General features: G+C 39.7%; 3 protein-coding genes across 4 annotated transcripts; 2 read left to right on the plus strand and 1 right to left on the minus strand.

Annotated features, from left to right (window-relative positions):
- Window positions 1-924: 924 nt before the first annotated feature.
- On the plus strand, window positions 925-5062 carry sftpbb (surfactant protein Bb). Of its 2 annotated transcripts, none has more exons than XM_078250754.1 (11): window positions 925-1059; window positions 1908-1960; window positions 2160-2234; window positions 2578-2700; window positions 2809-2940; window positions 3040-3120; window positions 3214-3397; window positions 3493-3635; window positions 3833-3913; window positions 4218-4328; window positions 4414-4910. In XM_078250754.1, the coding sequence occupies exons 1-11, from the start codon at window positions 1008-1010 to the stop codon at window positions 4537-4539; spliced, it is 1161 nt and encodes a 386-aa protein (XP_078106880.1). In that variant the 5' UTR covers window positions 925-1007; the 3' UTR covers window positions 4540-4910. The 2 variants fall into 2 exon arrangements, with proteins under 2 accessions (XP_078106880.1, XP_078106881.1); XM_078250755.1 differs by lacking the exon at window positions 4414-4910 and adding an exon at window positions 4932-5062 and having other exon boundaries at window positions 928-1059.
- A 1-nt stretch (window position 5063) lies between these two features.
- On the minus strand, window positions 5064-11999 carry usp39 (ubiquitin specific peptidase 39). The gene is made up of 13 exons (XM_078250753.1): window positions 11796-11999; window positions 11381-11459; window positions 11176-11274; window positions 10961-11093; window positions 10392-10544; window positions 10076-10301; window positions 9883-9957; window positions 9718-9785; window positions 9351-9539; window positions 6694-6836; window positions 6352-6487; window positions 6173-6259; window positions 5064-5767 (listed from the first exon to the last, which is right to left on the minus strand). Exons 1-13 carry the CDS (start codon window positions 11854-11856, stop codon window positions 5714-5716), a joined length of 1503 nt encoding a protein of 500 aa, XP_078106879.1. The 5' UTR covers window positions 11857-11999; the 3' UTR covers window positions 5064-5713.
- Window positions 12000-12371: 372 nt separating this feature from the next.
- c5h2orf68 (chromosome 5 C2orf68 homolog) lies at window positions 12372-16440 on the plus strand. The gene is made up of 4 exons (XM_078250756.1): window positions 12372-12600; window positions 15036-15160; window positions 15246-15391; window positions 15489-16440. The coding sequence occupies exons 1-4, from the start codon at window positions 12491-12493 to the stop codon at window positions 15609-15611; spliced, it is 504 nt and encodes a 167-aa protein (XP_078106882.1). The 5' UTR covers window positions 12372-12490; the 3' UTR covers window positions 15612-16440.
- Window positions 16441-18353: the final 1913 nt, after the last annotated feature.

Raw genomic sequence — 18353 nt, forward strand, 5'->3', positions numbered from 1 at the left:
AATTGACCAATTAGAGTAGAATGATCAGACATGTTTAAGCACCAATGCTTTCAACAACACAAACAGTTAGAAGAAAACAACAACTCATGTACCACCCACTATGTTTTAAATATACCATTGGGTCTCTTCTCATAGAAATATGAAGCTATTATTTTATAATTACTAGTATTTTTTATCAGAGAGGCTAAGCAAATGCATGGTCCTTAAATCAACTTTTATGTAAGAGGAATCCAGCTAATTTGGTTGCTATTTATATAGTTGCAGTAATACGAACTGGCAAAATCTCCTGGCAAAAAAGCTGTATGTATGTAAACACAAACAAAATGGAACTATGCACACAATTCTGAAAACTTGAAGCTCATGTATCAACAAGATACAAGTCCAGACCATAGAAATGAAACGAGATTCATTCTATTTCTATGCTCCAGACTGACAAACTAGCAGCACAATTCCATTGTTTGTACTCAAATACAAATTCTAATTCAACCAGGACTGAATTGTTACGGATTGGCCCTTTAAGTATATAGTTTGTAAAAGCTTTATAATATAAGCTAATACTGTTTTTGTTCTGAACTGCAGGCATCCCAAAAACCAAACAGCACATCTTTGTATAGTAATGAAAACTAACAGAAATGTTACAACGAATATATTGGGCAAATTCTTTCCAAGAATAGGAGGACAGCTCCAAAACAAGTGTAGAGTTGTTTCCACAGAGGAGCAGTTACATTTCTTATTCGGTAAATAATATTGTGCCGGATGCATGGATGGAGAACTTTGAAACAGACATCTCCAGATCAGGAAGTAGCCTAGGCCTAAATTGGTTTTTTTTAATTAATTTTATTTTCTCAAATAGGATTAATGCCTGTACGAAGCAGACGGTGGCGGTAATGTACCTAATACGTAGTTTTCCAACTGCCGTTAAAACCTACAAAGAAGAAGAACAGCACGGATGTTATTATAGACAAAAAATCATCTGCGCTTCATATCGTTTTGTGCTTCTTCACATCATGTCAACATCTGGATTTATTCTGGTGATCCTCGCGGTGTCTCTGTGGCCCGGTAAGATAAAAATGTACTTAACGACTTTAATGTCCGCATCACTGTCACCTGACTAGTCGCCATTCATTCTGTTGTCAAAGATCAGGTTATTATCGTGGGATTGGTGGAGTGTTACAAATTATGAGGGTCTTATTTGAGACAGGTTGGTTTATTATTTTCCAAAAAGTGAGTGTCCCAAAGCTACCATAAAGCTACAGTCTGCGGGATTATGACTGAACGCCTCTAAGGCAAAATCTCTCCCAGATGGGTCCTCGGTTGGGTCCGGGTGAGCATAGCCGTTCGTGACTGGGTCGGGGTGCGCGGCCGGAAAAGCGCCGTAGCCTGGTGTTTATAAAACGACTTTTGAGGGGTGGGGGTTAGGCAAGTAGTAGGCCTATCGTGATTTCTTTTGGCTACACTGTAAATTGTGACAACTGTGTGTATTAGTACCACCTGAAGCCGTCTATCCCCCTTTCCAGACGCACCAGTCGCGCTTGGTGACGGCAAGCGGTGGCCTCCATCGCATTCGCGATTAGGCGACGTCTCGCCAGCCACTCCAAAGTCGCTTTCGGTGTGGCGAGTTCGGGAATTAGCCTCGTTAAATTCCACTCCTCCCCCTTAATTTGAACGTCGTTGAGGTCCTCGCAATTTGCCACAATTGTTTCCGAAGAACGGGGTCGCCCTGCCATTGTTTCGATTGTAAATAATGCATAAATTTGCAACAACATTGATTACTTACTATAAAACACCTGTTAAACAGCACAGGTGGTTTACCAGGTTCATAATTAATTAAGGACATTGTACGAGACTGTATGGGGAATTTGTGACACTAAACTGCACGTATACCCTTTTCTCTTTCTGTTTAAAAGGAGACTCCAGGTTCATCATAGACCCGTTGTCAGTCATCAAACAGAAATCTCTGGTAAACCTGTATTAGAATAATCCTAACGTCTCCTTTTGCACGTATGTGTATGTTTAAAATAGCCAATGCATTTATTAATTAAAGGTGATATTATTGCCATATACAGTGACTGGGCTTTAGTAACCAACTGAATCAAATTTTGCTGACATGATTGTTTTCAGGTCTCTTAAATAATCTCACTGTGGTTTCTCTTTATTAGACATTGGATATGTGTTCAGAGTGCAGTCAGGTCATCCAGCTGTCTGCCAACATGATTTCCAGCAGAGATACCAAGGTGAGGATGTTGGTGACTGCACAGTTTCACTTTACTGACCACACGTGCAGGGTTTGTGGAACTGGTTAAACAGGAAACTGGCAGACACACCCAGCAGCTGGGATCCCAGTAATGTCTTTAAAAGTTAAACCTTAAAATGGACATTTATAATGAGGTACTTGCGTGTTGTAATCAGATTCGATGAGAGAAATTCCAATATTCTAATGTCAGGGCGTTTAAATGTGACTTTCAAAGCTTTACATTTGTCAAGCTATTTTTCACATGCTCGCTTTGTACTCTGCAGAGTAGATACCCAGTATTATTGCCACAACAACATAGACAATGACTGCTGTTGCTTTTGCAGGAGACTGTATATGAGACCTTGCATGCTCTGTGCCAAAGCCTCCCAAGAGAGCAGGCATCAGAGTGTGATTCACAGGTGAAGATGTATTTGCCGAAAGTCCCGCAGCAGACACCAGGTCACCTGGTGAGTTTACGCTCCTATTTGGGCTTCTTTAAAGATACATAGGGGGAAAGAATTAACACTATGGCCTTCAATGATCACCTTTTAATGCAAGATAATGTGTTTATGTAGAAACCAGGAGAGACCTGTATGGTTTTTGGACTTTGTGTTGCCCACAAGGAGGATGAACTGCTGAAACCTCCCCACCATGCCACCAGTAAAGATGTATCCAGTTCTGCACTCAGCACAGCCACCAGCACCCACGTTAGTATGAGAAAGTGGCTGTTAAATGAAAGTTGAAATGAAACTTGCTTTTTATTTCCATCTTATAGATGGCCATCTTATCAGCTATCATCTGTTTAGGGGCAGTTCAACCCAGCTTGCACCCTGTGTTTGTATATTATCAAGAAACTGGAAACCCTGTTGCCCAAGAATATGACTGAGGTAACTTTTTTTTTCTATCATTTTGTATAACATCAGGCACATATCCTGTATTACACATCACATCATGTAAATATCTTCATTGTTGCCCTGCAGGATGCTTTGATGAAGATCATGGGAGAGGTCTGTGATCTCGTGCCGGAGAGCTATAAGGACCGATGTGATGATTTTGTCGACAAATATGGCGTGCAGATAGTCGAATTCCTCTTATCGTCAGCTGCACCTCACACAATATGTAGTCTTTTGCACCTCTGTTTGTTCAAGGAGCAGCCTGTTGCAGGTTAGTCACATGTTTATAATGAATACATTAGGCCATCAGTTTGACCAGAAACTCACACTTTCACCACCAAGTTTAACACTCCACTGATTTTCTAGAGTGGTTCCTCCCCTCGGATTGTGAGTCATGCCGCTCGCTGGCTTTGCTGAGCCGACTTCACCTGGGTCTCAACTCTACCGAACCTCAGACTTCCTCTTTTCTCCAGTCTGTGTGTGTCCACCACCCCAATGCCATCCCCAAGGTCTGACCCTCAGCTCCCACTAACACTAAATATCCCTCAGTACTCCCAACTAACAACACCTTCACAAATCCGTACAACTATAGAATATATGGCCTCTCCTTTTTCAGTGAAGTGATTTAAGCAGTTTTTAATCAGGTAGACTAAGGAAACAAAATCTTTGTCACTTTGCATGGTAGTAACTCTTGTGCTCTTTTCAGTGTGAGGCTTTCACTAAAATCTATGGTTCCCGACTGCAAAAGGTTTTGGGAAACCAGATGGACGTTCTGCATGCTTGTGAGGTAAGAATGAGCTCTTTTACAATGACCTGTTTTACCGGAGGGACAAAGAAGAAATTTCTATATCCACAAGTCTTCACACAGTATTACAGATCCAAAACAGTTTTTTGTCCACAGTAAATGGTGTCAGTACAATAAAAAACTGTACAAACATTAGATTTACTAACATAATTTACCACAGTATGATGAGCCCTAGAAAACGCAACACCAATCATAAACAAAGTGTAACCACTCGTAACAACTCATGAACACACATTTTTTGGTCGGGTTCATTTTCTCGGGATCTCTTGTCCCGTCTGTCCTGCAGAGAGCTGATCTGTGCGTGGCCTCCAAGAAGTTGGAGCCGCTGGGAAAGAATCGCTGTACTTGGGGGCCAAGCTACTGGTGTAAAGACATTCAAACTGCTCAGAAATGTGGTGTAAGTTTTTTTTTTTTTTTTTTTTAAATACAGCATACAACAATGCATTAGGTTTTTCAACAAAACTGTCTTTTGCCATTTGCAGCATGGGCCACCCATATCATCATATCATTTCACAACCACCAAACCTGACACAGGCTTTACTCAGCTGCAGGACTCCTGGCTGTTCTCTCTTATTTTAAGTCCACTGTGTCTAGCTTCTCTTTTGTAGACATTTTAACCTATTAATTCAGGATTGTTTTCAATTTTTGTTCTGTGATGGTGAATAAGTAATGTTTAGTACTGTATTTATAGTACCGGGGGAGGCAACTATGAGGATCTGCATTGAGAGTCCAGATGCTCTCTCTGCAGCATGGATGATGGGCATGAGGTTTTGCCAGCCAAAACTGCAAATCAGTTAAAATTTACAGTACATAATTTCAGCTTTGAGAAATGTTGAAAATGTTTAAATTGGTTGAGAATGCATGGAAAATCTATTTTCTTTTCTTGAAAAGGACAGACTTGGGTCCCTTCCCCCCCTACGCGAAACACTGTTTAAAGTACTAATGTGATTTTGTGAATAATTAAATTAGTTTCACATCCTGTTTCTGTTTGCATTTGCAGAACCAGGCCTATTGTGAGAAGTACATGTGGAAGGAGTGAACCAAACTGCTGCCCTGTGTGCACACAAATAACTACTTCCTTTTCACAAATGTATTGCACTGATGAACTTTTATAAATGCATTGCACTTAAACTACTTTTTGGGATAAGTATCCATCTCATATCAATGAGCCATAAATATTCATCATGAAATGTTCTGCTTTGCATGAAGTGTCACAATACTGAGGCTGGGATTCAGTCTGAAACATCAGTTTCTGCAGTGATTAACAGTTTTGTGAAGCGTTATTCTGTAGATTGCTACATGTATGTTATTATGAATGTAGAAATTGCAAAAAAAGTTAATTATATAGAATAAGCTCTTGGTATGTATTCAAGACTATTTGGATGACTGACTACTAAAAAAAAAGCTGCTTCATCTGTTATCTTGTTGCAGTTCTATGATCCCGGTGCAAATAACCACATACACACGACAATCTCCTAAAACTAAATTACAATCAAATGGTTTGTCATTAAAATTCAACATACAGACACGTGTCATGGAGTTTGTTTATTTGTTAACTTCCACATAGTAAAAACAAAGCTTAAAAAAAAACAAAAAAAAAAAACATGGGAGACATTTACATTTATTTGCTTTTTTTTGTGTCTATAAAGAAAAAAGTCCTGATGCTCTTTTGCCACTCATTTCTATATTCTGTTGTTATTTTCAATCACTTAAATACCCCGTTAATTTCCAAACTGATGACAACACTTCTGGCCATTCACACGGAGGAAAATGCTGCCTCACTTACACCCCTGTGTGGTGGTTTGTGCCATTGTCACTCCCTTGTCTCTTCCAGATCTAAGAGAGAGAAAAAAAGCACTCTGTTACTTTCAAAGACTATTTTTTCTCAACGATTTAAAACTGCAATCTGGTACGAAAAATGATTCAACTGATAACAGGTTTTTGAAAGCTGTGGTATCTTTATACTGAAACTCCTAATAATCTGTATCATTAACTTTTACAATTCAGTCCTCCACTGTGTACATCAGCAAAATCACCACTTAGATTCATTCATATCTCTCTCTCTCTCTCTAATGGTCTATTTACTTTTTTCATATCACTACTATTACTTCCACGCATTACAAGTTAAATGCACCTTAAATAGTCAAACACATCATCAGAAGCTGCAACTGTCTGTACTGTAGCTTTGCCTTTAAAAATGTAACATTTTCCAACATGCACAGAATAAGCTGGATGACTTGCCTGGATGTAGGCCTCCGACAGCGTAATCATCTGGGGGAGAATGTCAGTCACTTGCAGGTCCTGCATCTCATACCACTTCCCAGTTCCCTGATTAACACAAAGATTAGTTGATGCATTTTTGGGGTTGTTTGTACCAATGCCACCAGAAATCATTTCAGAAATATCTGGCTGAAACCTACGTGATGCAGAACGTGTATTCTGTATGCTCCCTCAGTGGGTTTCCCATCATGCACTACGTTGGCGACCAGGTCATACGTTGTGTTTTTCTCTGTAACTTGAGCTTCTTCTGTCAAGTACTCACGAAGGTCTACATTCCTGTTGAGGCAAATACAGACCGACAACATGAACAAGTGCATATTCATACTGGAGGACAAAAAATACACACGTCCATGACATCACTTCTCACGAGAGTTACACTGTAACAACCATTCATTACTATCATCAGCAAACACTTCATGGTTCTGTCAGAAACTTTGATCAATGCTACGTATTTCGTCTTACAGTGTATGAACAGCACTTACGTGATGGGGAAGTTGACAATTGTGGGATTCTTTTCCACAAAGAAGTTGTTCTTGGTGAATCTTTTGATGCAAAAGACGAGGTACGGAGGCAGTTTGGTCAGCTGGAACCTTTTGAGAAAATTCTCTTTGTAGGTTTTGTACTCCTGAATGAAAATTAGATGGGAAAGCATGCACAATATTTAGAGTGCTCAATAGAGAAAAAAATGGAAAGTGGATGGCACAGATTTGATGTGAGGCTGATTGCCTGTTGCTCCACTATATGCTAAGGTCATTTGCTGGTAGTTGGCAGAAGTTAGGATTTCTTTTAAAGAAGATAGTAACTGTGGTCACCATGAACGAGGTAGATCTTCTACAGCACAAATTTGAAAGTCTGTTTTTGGAAGAAAACTAAATGCCTTAGTGCCCACAAACCACGAGATATTGTCATCCACCAAACCACTGATAAGAATGATCAGATCAAATGTGTGGTGGTTCTCCAGAAAGAAAATGTCTAACTGCTGGCTTGTCAGAGAAGAAGCTTCTTTAGCTTCCTGTGTGTTATTCAGGAATGGTACCTGGTCAAGAACAGGCTTTCAGGATCTCAAACATCTTTCTGAGAGGATTACCTAACATGAAAAGCCGCAGGACAATGTGGTAAAATTGAGCTTGTTTGCCAGAGGAAACATAGCAACTGAGTATGTGGAATAACAGCATATTGAAGAGAACAGGTTTGTGACCAGTCGTCTTGAACTGTGTGGGAAATGTGAAATGGCCCATTATGTCAAATTGTGTAATTTTCTTGTTTTGCACCTGTCCAAAGTAGTTGTTGCCCCACCATTATCCACCCTAAAAACGCCACTGGCTTTGAATATGTCAAAAATGTAATTAGGGCTAGAAATACTTTTGTTTTATTGAAGAGCAATAATATACAATAGTTAGGTTTATTTTCAGAAAAAACATTTTTATTGCCTACATTGCTTACAATTAGGGCTGTCAAAATAACGCGTTAATTTCGATTAATTAATCTGAGAACAAATAACGCGTTAAAAAAAAATCACGCAGATTAATCCATTCCATATTGACGTTTGACCCGGAGCCATTCTAGCCTCCATTGGCCTGTAAAATGAAGGAGGGAGACGAGAATGTGCTGCCTGGATTATTAATTGGAACATTTACTTGTAAAAATCTTCTTCCTGCCAACCCTGGCTACCGAAATCTGGTGCCACTGATATGTCTGCGCTTCTCTCTGATGCTCTGAAACACAAACACCGCTGCACGTGACGCTAGTTAACGCTATACTCGACAGCAGCTAACGTTAGCCTACCGCTAGCTAGTAGCTGGATTAAACACGGTTAAAATGTTGACAGCTAACGCTAAATGGTGTAAAGTGTGACTGTGTTTTACTGTAGAGGATTCAACACCGGTATGTAACAATCTGCAGCTGCCGTCGGAGAAACAACACAGACGGTGCATTCAATGAAACTACAGCCTCGTGGTGCATTTGAAGTTATTGTAAATGCCCTTTTCCCATCTGATGGTTCAACAGCAATTTACTACTGAAATTAGTTATTGTTATACATTATTATTAAATCATTTCATTTTGACCATATGGCCTTAGCAATAAACAAGCCGTTCTTTAATGTCACCAACTGTTGTTTAGTACCTTTCTTAAAAAGTATCGGTTCAGGCACCGTTAATTATGTATGCGATTAATTTCGATTAATTAATCACAGAGTATGTAATTAATTAGATTAAATTTTTTAATCGATTGACAGCCCTACTTACAATATCATCTCTCAAAAAAACTAAACATTAAGTGCATTTAAGTGCCATTGTTTTTAAAGAAAACATTTTCTGAAAGGCAATAACAACCTCAAACTAAGGCATATATTAAAACATAAACATTACCTTAAGTTGTGCAACTACAAGTTTCAACCTGAGAATGATCTGTATATAGACCTATATGTAAATATTAGTTATACTCAACCTATTTTCATTTATATATTTGATTACAATGCTACACAGCTCTGTTACACTTATGCTAGTAGATCGTTGATCAGCTGTTTCTCCGTGAAGAGAGAGAGAAAATGGTGCGCAACAATCAGCTGTCACTACTACGTATTTTCTTGTCTTTGATTTTGGTAGTTGTTGTGTTTGGTGTGGTTTCATCGTTCATACGACTCTGTGAGTCTATTATTATAGACTATATAGTCTATTATTGTGGTAAGCTAGTTCGGTTTTGCAGTAGACACACTGTACAGAGTTTTCGTTTTAATTTCGTTTGAACTGATTCCAAACTTTGGACACTTTGTCGTTTTCTCCAGCCTGTCTCTTCTCTTAGCCCCTCACGCTCTTTCTTCATTTTGTAATCAGTCTTCATGGCATGTGTCGCCAGCAGTGTCAGCCCGGTGTGCAGCAGTAATAATCCTCCGTGCGGAAACACCGTGAGCGATACAACGTTGATAACATTAATTAAACGAAGCTTCGAGGCAAATCATTTTGCATCGAGGATTTTTAGTAATCGAATTATTCGAGTTACTCGAGGAATCGTTTCAGCCCTAAATGTAATCAACCAGTTTTGGGCAAAAAATCCAAGGTTTTTCCGCTAAAATTACTGCTTTGTAATATTGCTTTAAGTCATTTTTCCTCAATTTTATTATATTTGAGACAATCTGTACCTTCTCTGTGTTGCCATTGAACTTGCCCAGGATGTTGAAGAGGGGGACCTGCGGGATAATAAGCTGCTCCTTCTCATCCTTGTACAGTGGAGCTGTTGGGAGGTCAAGGGTAAGGAACAGGAAGGTGGACTCAGACATCTGCTCCTGGTACTCCTCTGTTACGAGCAATGCCTCTTTCTCCTCCGGAGTCTGGGGAATTAAAAAAAAAAAGAAAAAAAAAAGAAAAAAAAAAGAAGCCTTCGTTAAGGTATTACTATCTTCAAAACTGTTAAAAATATTTTTGAATAATCCTGAGCTATTCCATTTGTAAAATAATTCATATTCCAGATGTCAATTAATGATTTCATAACACAGGCAGGAAACACACCAAGTCTGGGTGTGGAAGTTTCTTGGAGAAGATCCGCATGGAGCCTTGAAATGCTTTAGCAATGATTGCTTTGAGGGCAGAAAGACAAATGAGGACATAATTGAATTCACATTTTTCTAACAATAAATTATTTATGAAACAAACTTTGATTTCCCTACTACTCACATGATCTTTTCTTTGTGCCTCCAAGAGCACCATGCAGAGCATTCAAGAACCACGTCATGAAGTCCACAGCATCTCCTGCAGAACAGAAAACAATGAATCGGCATCACAACATAGTCTTTATAGAGCAGCATGTGTTAAGATCTGCAAAGTGTAGCATAGTACAGTACTACAATTTCTGGCAACTAAAGCTTACCTTGCTTGGTAATTTGGAAGTTCTTCTTGCTGCAGAGCACCACCGCCTGCAGCATCTCATGTGGTGACACATGAGCTTTGAAGTTTCTCGGATTCCAAAGTTTGCGCATCAGTTCACCAAACCTCTGCACCAAGAGGAACATAATGTCCCCCGGTGGCCTGCGGATTCCCCTGTAGTTTTCCTCCTCCAGGAAGTAGTTTCGCAACGGTGGAACATTGGAAAAAGCCTAGGAAGAAGAAGCAAACATGAAATGGTTGGGATTATTTAAAACCTTTATGAACAAGTGCAGAAGCTTCACTGTGGCAGTTCATCATACCTGTAACACCACATTGGCATAGTCATTGGCTTTGATGTTGTTGAGCCCTACAATGCCTGGCAGGTAGGTCGTACCATCGTAGGCTCGGTACAGTTTACCCTGCTTGTCCAGCCCCGCAATGTGCTGCTTGGTGAAAGTTGGTTTTAGCACATACTGCGGAGAAAGTGTCAGTGTCACATTACAAACACAAAAGTACAGTTTGCAGTGGAGTATTTTTACACAGAACCTCAATATTGACAATGTGATACTAAGTATGACCCGTGATGCTTTAAAACAGCATAACTTATGCTGTCAGAGCATGATGCTGTGTCAGACAAAACATCTGAATATTGGATAAGTTGACTGTGGTGCAACCTTTAAAACAGGATCAGATGGCCTTTAAGATTTATCCTGATACAACAATCTCAACAACTACAACCTATAGCTAGTATAGTGGTTATTAACCCTTTCAGCTCTACCCATAACAACATGCAGTGTGGGATTTAAGTTTTTAAAAAGGAGGGTTCTGAACATGAAAAGTAATTAAACATCTGCAATCAAAAATAAAATTACATGATGACTTTACTTACCGTGATATCTTCTAGTGAAGAGTCAATGATCTCGTAGTTGTCTGGCAGACAGTAAAACTTAAGTGTGTGCAGATTCAGGAACACATGATGGGTAAACTGCACACTGTGAGTGTAAGCATGGGACTTCAAACCTCTACCTACAAGGACGCATACATAAGTAAATCAGTGAAGCACAACAAGGTGTTTGATGCCTGGTTAAATGTCAGATAATTCACCTACCTTGAAAGTATTTCCCACATATAAGGCAGGCATAGACATTGATGTGGGAGAGAGAGATTGAGCAGAGTTTCTCAAAGTCGAAGTCCAGCACACTCCTGATGGATAAACCAGAAAAGACTGAATCAGCTGCAGAGCTATAGGGGAGGACAGGGCTACTAACTTTTAGCACTAACATTAGCTATGCACATTTAACTATCTTGCCTGTTTATGGTGTCAAGGTAAGGACAATGGCGGCTTCTCCGGTCTTCTATTACACGTCCTCTGCCTATTTTGGCTGGCACTGCAAAATGAAGTAAAACAAAACGAGATTGTGTTCAATCAGCTGAATGTAAGCTAGCTAACGTTACACATGCTAACTAGCTGACCTAGCGTTTAGCTAGGTTGATAGGAGATAATGGATTTGAAACAGAGTGAATTTGAAGGGTGGTAAATTACATTTGTTTAAGCCAGTTCAAATTACACTGTAGTGATAGCTACTTGTTGACCTGCCTGTGTGTGACTGGTCCGACACGTGAATAAAATATCACACACTTTCATCTGGCTTCTACAAGTAGCATTGGTTAGCTAACGTTACCTGCTAACCAAACGTCGTCGAGTTAGAAGTAAACAAACGTACCTCGGTCTTCGTTGTCATCATCGTCCACTTCAATCTCTCTTTCTCGTTTCAGAGAAACCATCGTAACAGTAAGCCTGCCTGATTTTATTGTCAAAACAACGGAGAATGCACAACTTTATTTCGAAGAGATGAATGGGTCAAGCACCGTGTGCGTCGAAACTCGCGGTGGTAACGTACGTTCGCGTCGCGCAGGCTAAAAACTAACCCGGAGTTTGAAGCTAGCTACATCGATCCTTGAGCTGCTCGATTCAAGTTTAAGTTTCAAGTTATTTGTTGTCAGGACGCACGACAAATACAGAAGCAGTCATTGTCACTGAAAATCTTGGGTCTAAGGCTCCCTCCAACAATGCTAATTAAATTAAAAGAAAACGAGATGAGAACCTACATAAAATAGTGCAAGTTAAAATATAGGTATAAATATATACATAATTCAATGTGAAATGAGGTAATGTAAATGTGTGGAAGACAGTAATTGTAAATTAATAAGCTTAATGTAAACATGAATGTAGTTTTTTTTTTTTTTAAAGGTGTAATTTCTACCTATTGTTAATTTTTTAACTCCGGGAGTGTTAAATTTGGACAACAACTTACCAAACTAGCATGTAGCTTTTTGTCACTACTTTCGATGGATCTGGATGAGACCAATCATTAGCGTCATTAGCTCACATATACTGTCACGCATTTGAGCTGTTAAAATGGATATGTTAAGAGACGAAGAAGTGCATGAGCTGAAATACAAACCTGGGGGCCGCTTGGATATGAGCCATGGCTTCCTGCACCATATCCGGAGGAACCAGATTGCTAGGTGATTTCCTCAACTAGCTACCATTACCTAATGCTAGTAGCTAGCCTACAAGCTAGCTCACAATATCTAGAGCTGCAACCACACATTTTTTATAGAAGTCAATCTGGTGATAAGGGAAGGTTCATTAGCAGGGCAGGTAAAAATGTATACAGCTTCTTTTACGTTAAAAATGAAAATATAAAGAAAGCTCGCAAAGCCCCAATGGCCAAAGTTATCCTTTGTTTAGGATACAGCTTGAGGCAAAACAACATAACGTTTGCTAAAAAAGGTCTAGGTTTGTCAGTGCTGCATACCGTTATCAGATGTAAGTCAGCGTTTTTGGACATGTTTTTCAGACAGGACCTCCGTAAGGTGAAGAAATAAAAGTACAAGGCACCTTTTACATCATATTATATTTGTATGGGTGTGTAATGTATGACATGAAGACTGAATAAAACATTGGCCTTTGTTGCTTATTGACAAAACATAGAAGTGCAGTGGAAAATGCATTTAAGAATGCCACAATTCATTGAAATGCATTTCACTAAAGCAAATGTATATAAGAAATTATTTATTTATATACTTTGACTTTACTTTTCTTGAAGGTAGACCAATAAAAAAAAAATCTAGTAAAGTAACTTTAGCAACTTTGGACTTGTTAATATATAATATATATATTTTTTTAGGAAGAGGATTGCAACTTCATCCTTATAGAAACTACTAGTGCTGTAACGATATGCGACATGAAACCGAAATCACGACACTCAGATCCACGAACCTGTGTGGCGGTGTGAGAAGGCAGAATCGGGACACACCCCTTCCAACTCCCAGAGTTATCCTACCCATCCAGATGCAATGCTACCACATCTTTAAATTACTATTAGTATTAAGTCGTTTTGGTGCATTGGAATCGTTTCAAAAATTACGATTCCAGTAGAATCGTTTCTTTATTGGAATCGTTTGTAATCGTTTAGAGGATTTGGTTTCAAATCCGATCATCGCTTTCCAATTTGACACGCAGCGCAAGTTTTGATTTCCGTAGCGGCCAGGCGCTTGTTGTGTTGCAGCCTTGGAGCACAGTAAGCAGCGCTCCAGTGTGGCTTTATTTTACATTGAAAAAGCCCTGTAAAACGGCAAACCACCATTGAATCAAAATAAAACTTTATTCTTATTTGTGAAAATAGGCATGTGACCCGTTTCAACTCTACCCCTCAAAGAATCGGAATCGAGAATCGATAAGAACCGGAATCGAAAGGAAGAATTGGAATTGGAATCAGAATTGTTGAAATCCAAACGATGCCCAATCCTATGCGTTATCCCCCTTTTGCTCGTTAAATTTAGCTAACTGTAAAGACGGCTAAACGCAAAGGGGGCGATTTCGGCAGGGAGGAGAACACCGTTAACGCTAACGGAGGTGTAACGTTATGAATGGCAGCTGTTCTGACTCGGGTGCCTGGGTCTGTTTCCCAACGGTTCAGTAAACTGCCGTTAGCGTCCTTAGCACCGGAGTTAAGTGCTGACCGGGTTTGGATTGCTGTAATGATAGTGGCTGGCTGCTAGCTGGCTTGGGGCTGAATGTGGATGTGTCCCCGGGCTGTAGCCAGCTCTCATCCCGACTGAAGCCTTGCAGCGCCGGGAGAGTGAGGCAGACAAACAGGGGTGTGCTAGCTGGCTAAATTACCATTAGATTAGTCGTTTATCTATACAGTTAACGTTACTGATGAATTCGTGGGTTAGCCCAGAGTTGTTAACCGTGGTCGTAACGATGTCGTAATCTTATATTACTCGCATAGACTGTTAATATTAATGGACAAAGCATTTGGCGGAAGTGCCTTAAACCTGCATTCTATCTGAATTCCAGCAGGGGGCGACACGTGCGGTTGCAAAAAGGAGGTCGGTTTCTGTAGAAGTCTATGAGAAAGTGACCCACTTCTCACTTGATTTATTACCTCAGTTAACATTTTCATAATGAGTTTATGGTCTCAATCGCTAGTTTTTAGTCTTCTGCAACACAGAATGATGTTCATTTTTTGAATTATGGTCTCGTTGATTTTAAAATCGGCGATAAAGCAGGGGGTGTTTTATGGCGTGGCTATGATGTGATTGCCAGTGAAAGTGTGTAACGCAACGTGGTTCCTCCCTCACTCCTCCCTCTCGTCTAAAGTTGTCACATCCACAACCAGGATGGCTGCGCCCGTAACGGCAAACTCGACGACTTATAGCAGAGCCCCACAAATTCGTGGGAATCGGGTAAAAATCGTGATACAAACCGAATCGTGGGTTTGGTGTATCGTTACAGCCCTACAAACTACAGTAAAACAAGAACAATATTGCTGTAGTTTAACTAACTGGGTTAGAAGGTCAGATATATGCTGCAATGCATGTTTTTGAAACGCACATGGTATATTGTACATTTCCAAGCAATAACAAAATGTTTAAATTATTGTCTCTTCAAGGGATGACTATGATAAGCAAGCCAAAGAGGTGAAGCAAGCTAAAGAGCTTCAGCGGCGGAGGCACACCACAACCCCTAGACGACCCCGTCGACCTGATATCCAAGTGTACCATCCTCGACGCAGACGTAAGTTTGATACACTTTGTTGTTATGTTTTTTTTGCCGACACTAAATCCAGTAAAGAGTATGCATGTGTTTGCTAATTTCCCAGATGGATCAGAGCCGGGGGCCAGTGCTGAGGCTGAAGAGTCTAATGAGAGTGGGTCGAGCACAGAAACAGAGACCCATGGTACTGAACTCTTCTGGCTTGACTATCAGGCAGACTCTGGTACCATTACCTCCTTCCTTGTGCACAAGGTTAATGCAGATCCCTTTGACTGATATTTCTGACTCTTTGACCTATTTTACTTTGCCTTGGTCTTAATTCCCCTCATGATCTTTCTGTTTTTAAAAGGAGGATAAGCCTGAGAAGGTGGTGGAACGTGTCACAGAGAAGAACATCCTAGATTCAGCCATGAGGGCAGCTCTAGAGGCTCGAATTCGAAAGGAAATTGACAAAAGACGAGACAAACGCTGAGTGATATTCTCAAATAGTAGATTATGATGACAGAGGGGCTACACGCAAAGAGGAGCAAGACTTAATTTGCAGTTCTACACTCCTAGAAAGCATCAATGCCGTTGACCGTGTAAAAGGAGGACTCTGGGATCATGAACAGTGACTGTCAGCAAAGAGCCAACTTGATGAGCCACAAATAATCCGTCTTCTGTTTTCTAAGGAGAAGGAACAGCACTTATGAAAGACAGTATAATTGGGAGTTGACTGTCATGTTTACTACATTTTACTCACCATGGATTGTTACCTCATACCCTCATTCATAACTTTAAGGACACGTTGTACACCTTCAAGTTGACTGGACCTGTAAAATGCTGTTACTTTCTACCAGTTTAATGCCGAAAGTAGTAGGTATTCTTTGACAGAGAGCACTGTTAAGCATCCTCCTCTGTTGAACATGTCCTGTGTTTCTTGTGTTTACAAAGATCTAGTTTTTATAAACAAGATTTTGACTTTTTTGGGAAAAATGCTGTGAAGGGAACATCAGTCTATCAGCGATTCTGTTTAGAAATGTGAGAATTTAGTTTGGTTTCTTTTTGAGTTGGAGTTTAGCGGATGTCCATGATGTGTTTGTGTGGAAACTGCATTTCATTGTTTTCAGTATTCTAATTTATTTTGGATTGTTGAAATACTTTTATTTTTGATACTGTAATATTTTGAGGACACAACTCAGTATATGTATAAAATGATATATATATATATATATATATAAAAGGCATTTATTACTGTCCAAATGTGTCTGAATGCGCACTTATGGAATTGAACAGTCATAAAATGATATGTTGTAAAAACACTCAAATCTGTGGGGGAAAATAACTTTGATCACTTCTATCCTGAAATATACATATTGGTGGGAATATAGTATTGGGGTAACAGCAAAATACTGTATCAATTTAAACTGAGTGATCAAAGTGTTTCACATCATGTCCTCAGCAGGTGGCAGTATGAATCAGCTTTTCACACTGCACGCCATCTTCTATGTGTCTAAACTTTTGTTTTAATCATAAGTCAAATTGGATTTTCCTCCGTAAGCAGTGCATAGTAACAGTGTGTTACAAGAATACAAGACAAATAGCCAAACTGTCATTTTCTATACACAAGAAATTAACAGCTATTATCAATCCTTCTGAAATGTCACATCTGTGGGCAAGGACTCTTCAGGTACTACTTGTTGAACTTGCATCACTTTTTACTCAAAAGGTAGACATAAACTGGAGAGCTAAACCTTGGATTTCCAGGGTGACTGGTGTATAATATCATATAATATTGGTGGCTGCTTATCTGATAAAGAGGCCTGTTTTGGTATCAGCCATTTTTATTTCTTTTACCACCCTTCAACCTGGCGGATTTGTTTTTGTTTTGTTGGCCTGTTTTTCCAGCTAAGACAAGCCCAGCAAGTTAGAATCAGCCAGGCGTTCTGAAACATTGATGTAAAGAAGAGATATTTATACGGCCCTGGGACACACATAGAGAAAAAAAATTGCGTTCTTAAAAAGCGTAGCATTCCCCTTTCATTAGATACCAGTAGTAGTGAACAGGTTAAATGTATTGCTGTCCCATCCATCCTCACATAAATAGAGAAATTCCTCCCATCCCCATGCTGAAAAGCGGACACAAAGTTCCACGACCATGCCCTGGCTGTGGAAAAAAACATAGTTGAGTTGACATTTCGACAGACAAGCTGTTGATTTGCACCAAAGTAGGAGCTTAATTCATTGTTTTCATTAATGCATACAAATATGCAAACTTCATCCTCTGCCCACATGGCGGGCCAAGTCTCCACAGTGTTATGCATAAGTCTAGTCACGGTGGATCGGTCTCTGCTATGCTATTGGTGGAACAGAGACACTCCCCAATAGATTGTCGACGCCCTTATCCAGCTCACTTTTCATCTTCCAGTCAGCATGTGACTGAAGTTATGTCACCCATTCCACTGCTCGCCAGATTATCTCCAGTTTCACCATTTGTCATTTGGCTGAAAATGATCCAATCACAACTCACACCTTCGCCTCTTAGTGCAGCTTTACAATGTTATATAACGCACAACCAGTCGGGGCAGTTATATACCCTGCAGGAAACACTTTGTTGTTTTAAATGCATGAAAATATGCAATTTACTGAGGTACCTGTTGTGACAGGCAGGCTGACAGGTATGTTTGTATGGAATACAATACCTAACCTAACCTAACCTAACCTAACCCTAATGTCTGCCTCAACAGTGAATACATCTTATCATGGCCTACATCACATTGTTAGTGATGACTTATTTATTTATTGAGGTACTAAACTTCAATAGTTATGTAAATATTGTAAACAAAGCTCCATTGTTAAACACAAAAGTACACAATATCAGTCGCCCCTTACTCTGTATCTTGGTTAATGGAGTTGTGTTTTCCTAGTAGGCAGAACGTGTAGCCTATATTTACATTCTGGTTTTTTTCTCTTTTATTTGTTTGACCAAAATTGTGACGCTCCAGGCTAAGGGCCCAGTTTTCCTCATCATCCTGCATTGTCTCTTGTTTTCTCTATAGTTTTAACCGCAACTAAACTGAAATAAACTACTTTATATGCTCGTGATAATCTAGTGTAACAAAACACACACATTTGGGAGTTTGTAATAGGATCAACACGTCTACCTCACATTGTTTTTTTTAAAGTTACGCAGCCGATGTAATCTCAAAGACGGATGTTGTGTAACATTCTGTAG

This window comes from Sander vitreus, chromosome 5, assembly GCF_031162955.1.
Source record: "Sander vitreus isolate 19-12246 chromosome 5, sanVit1, whole genome shotgun sequence".
NCBI classification, from domain to species: domain Eukaryota; kingdom Metazoa; phylum Chordata; class Actinopteri; order Perciformes; family Percidae; genus Sander; species Sander vitreus.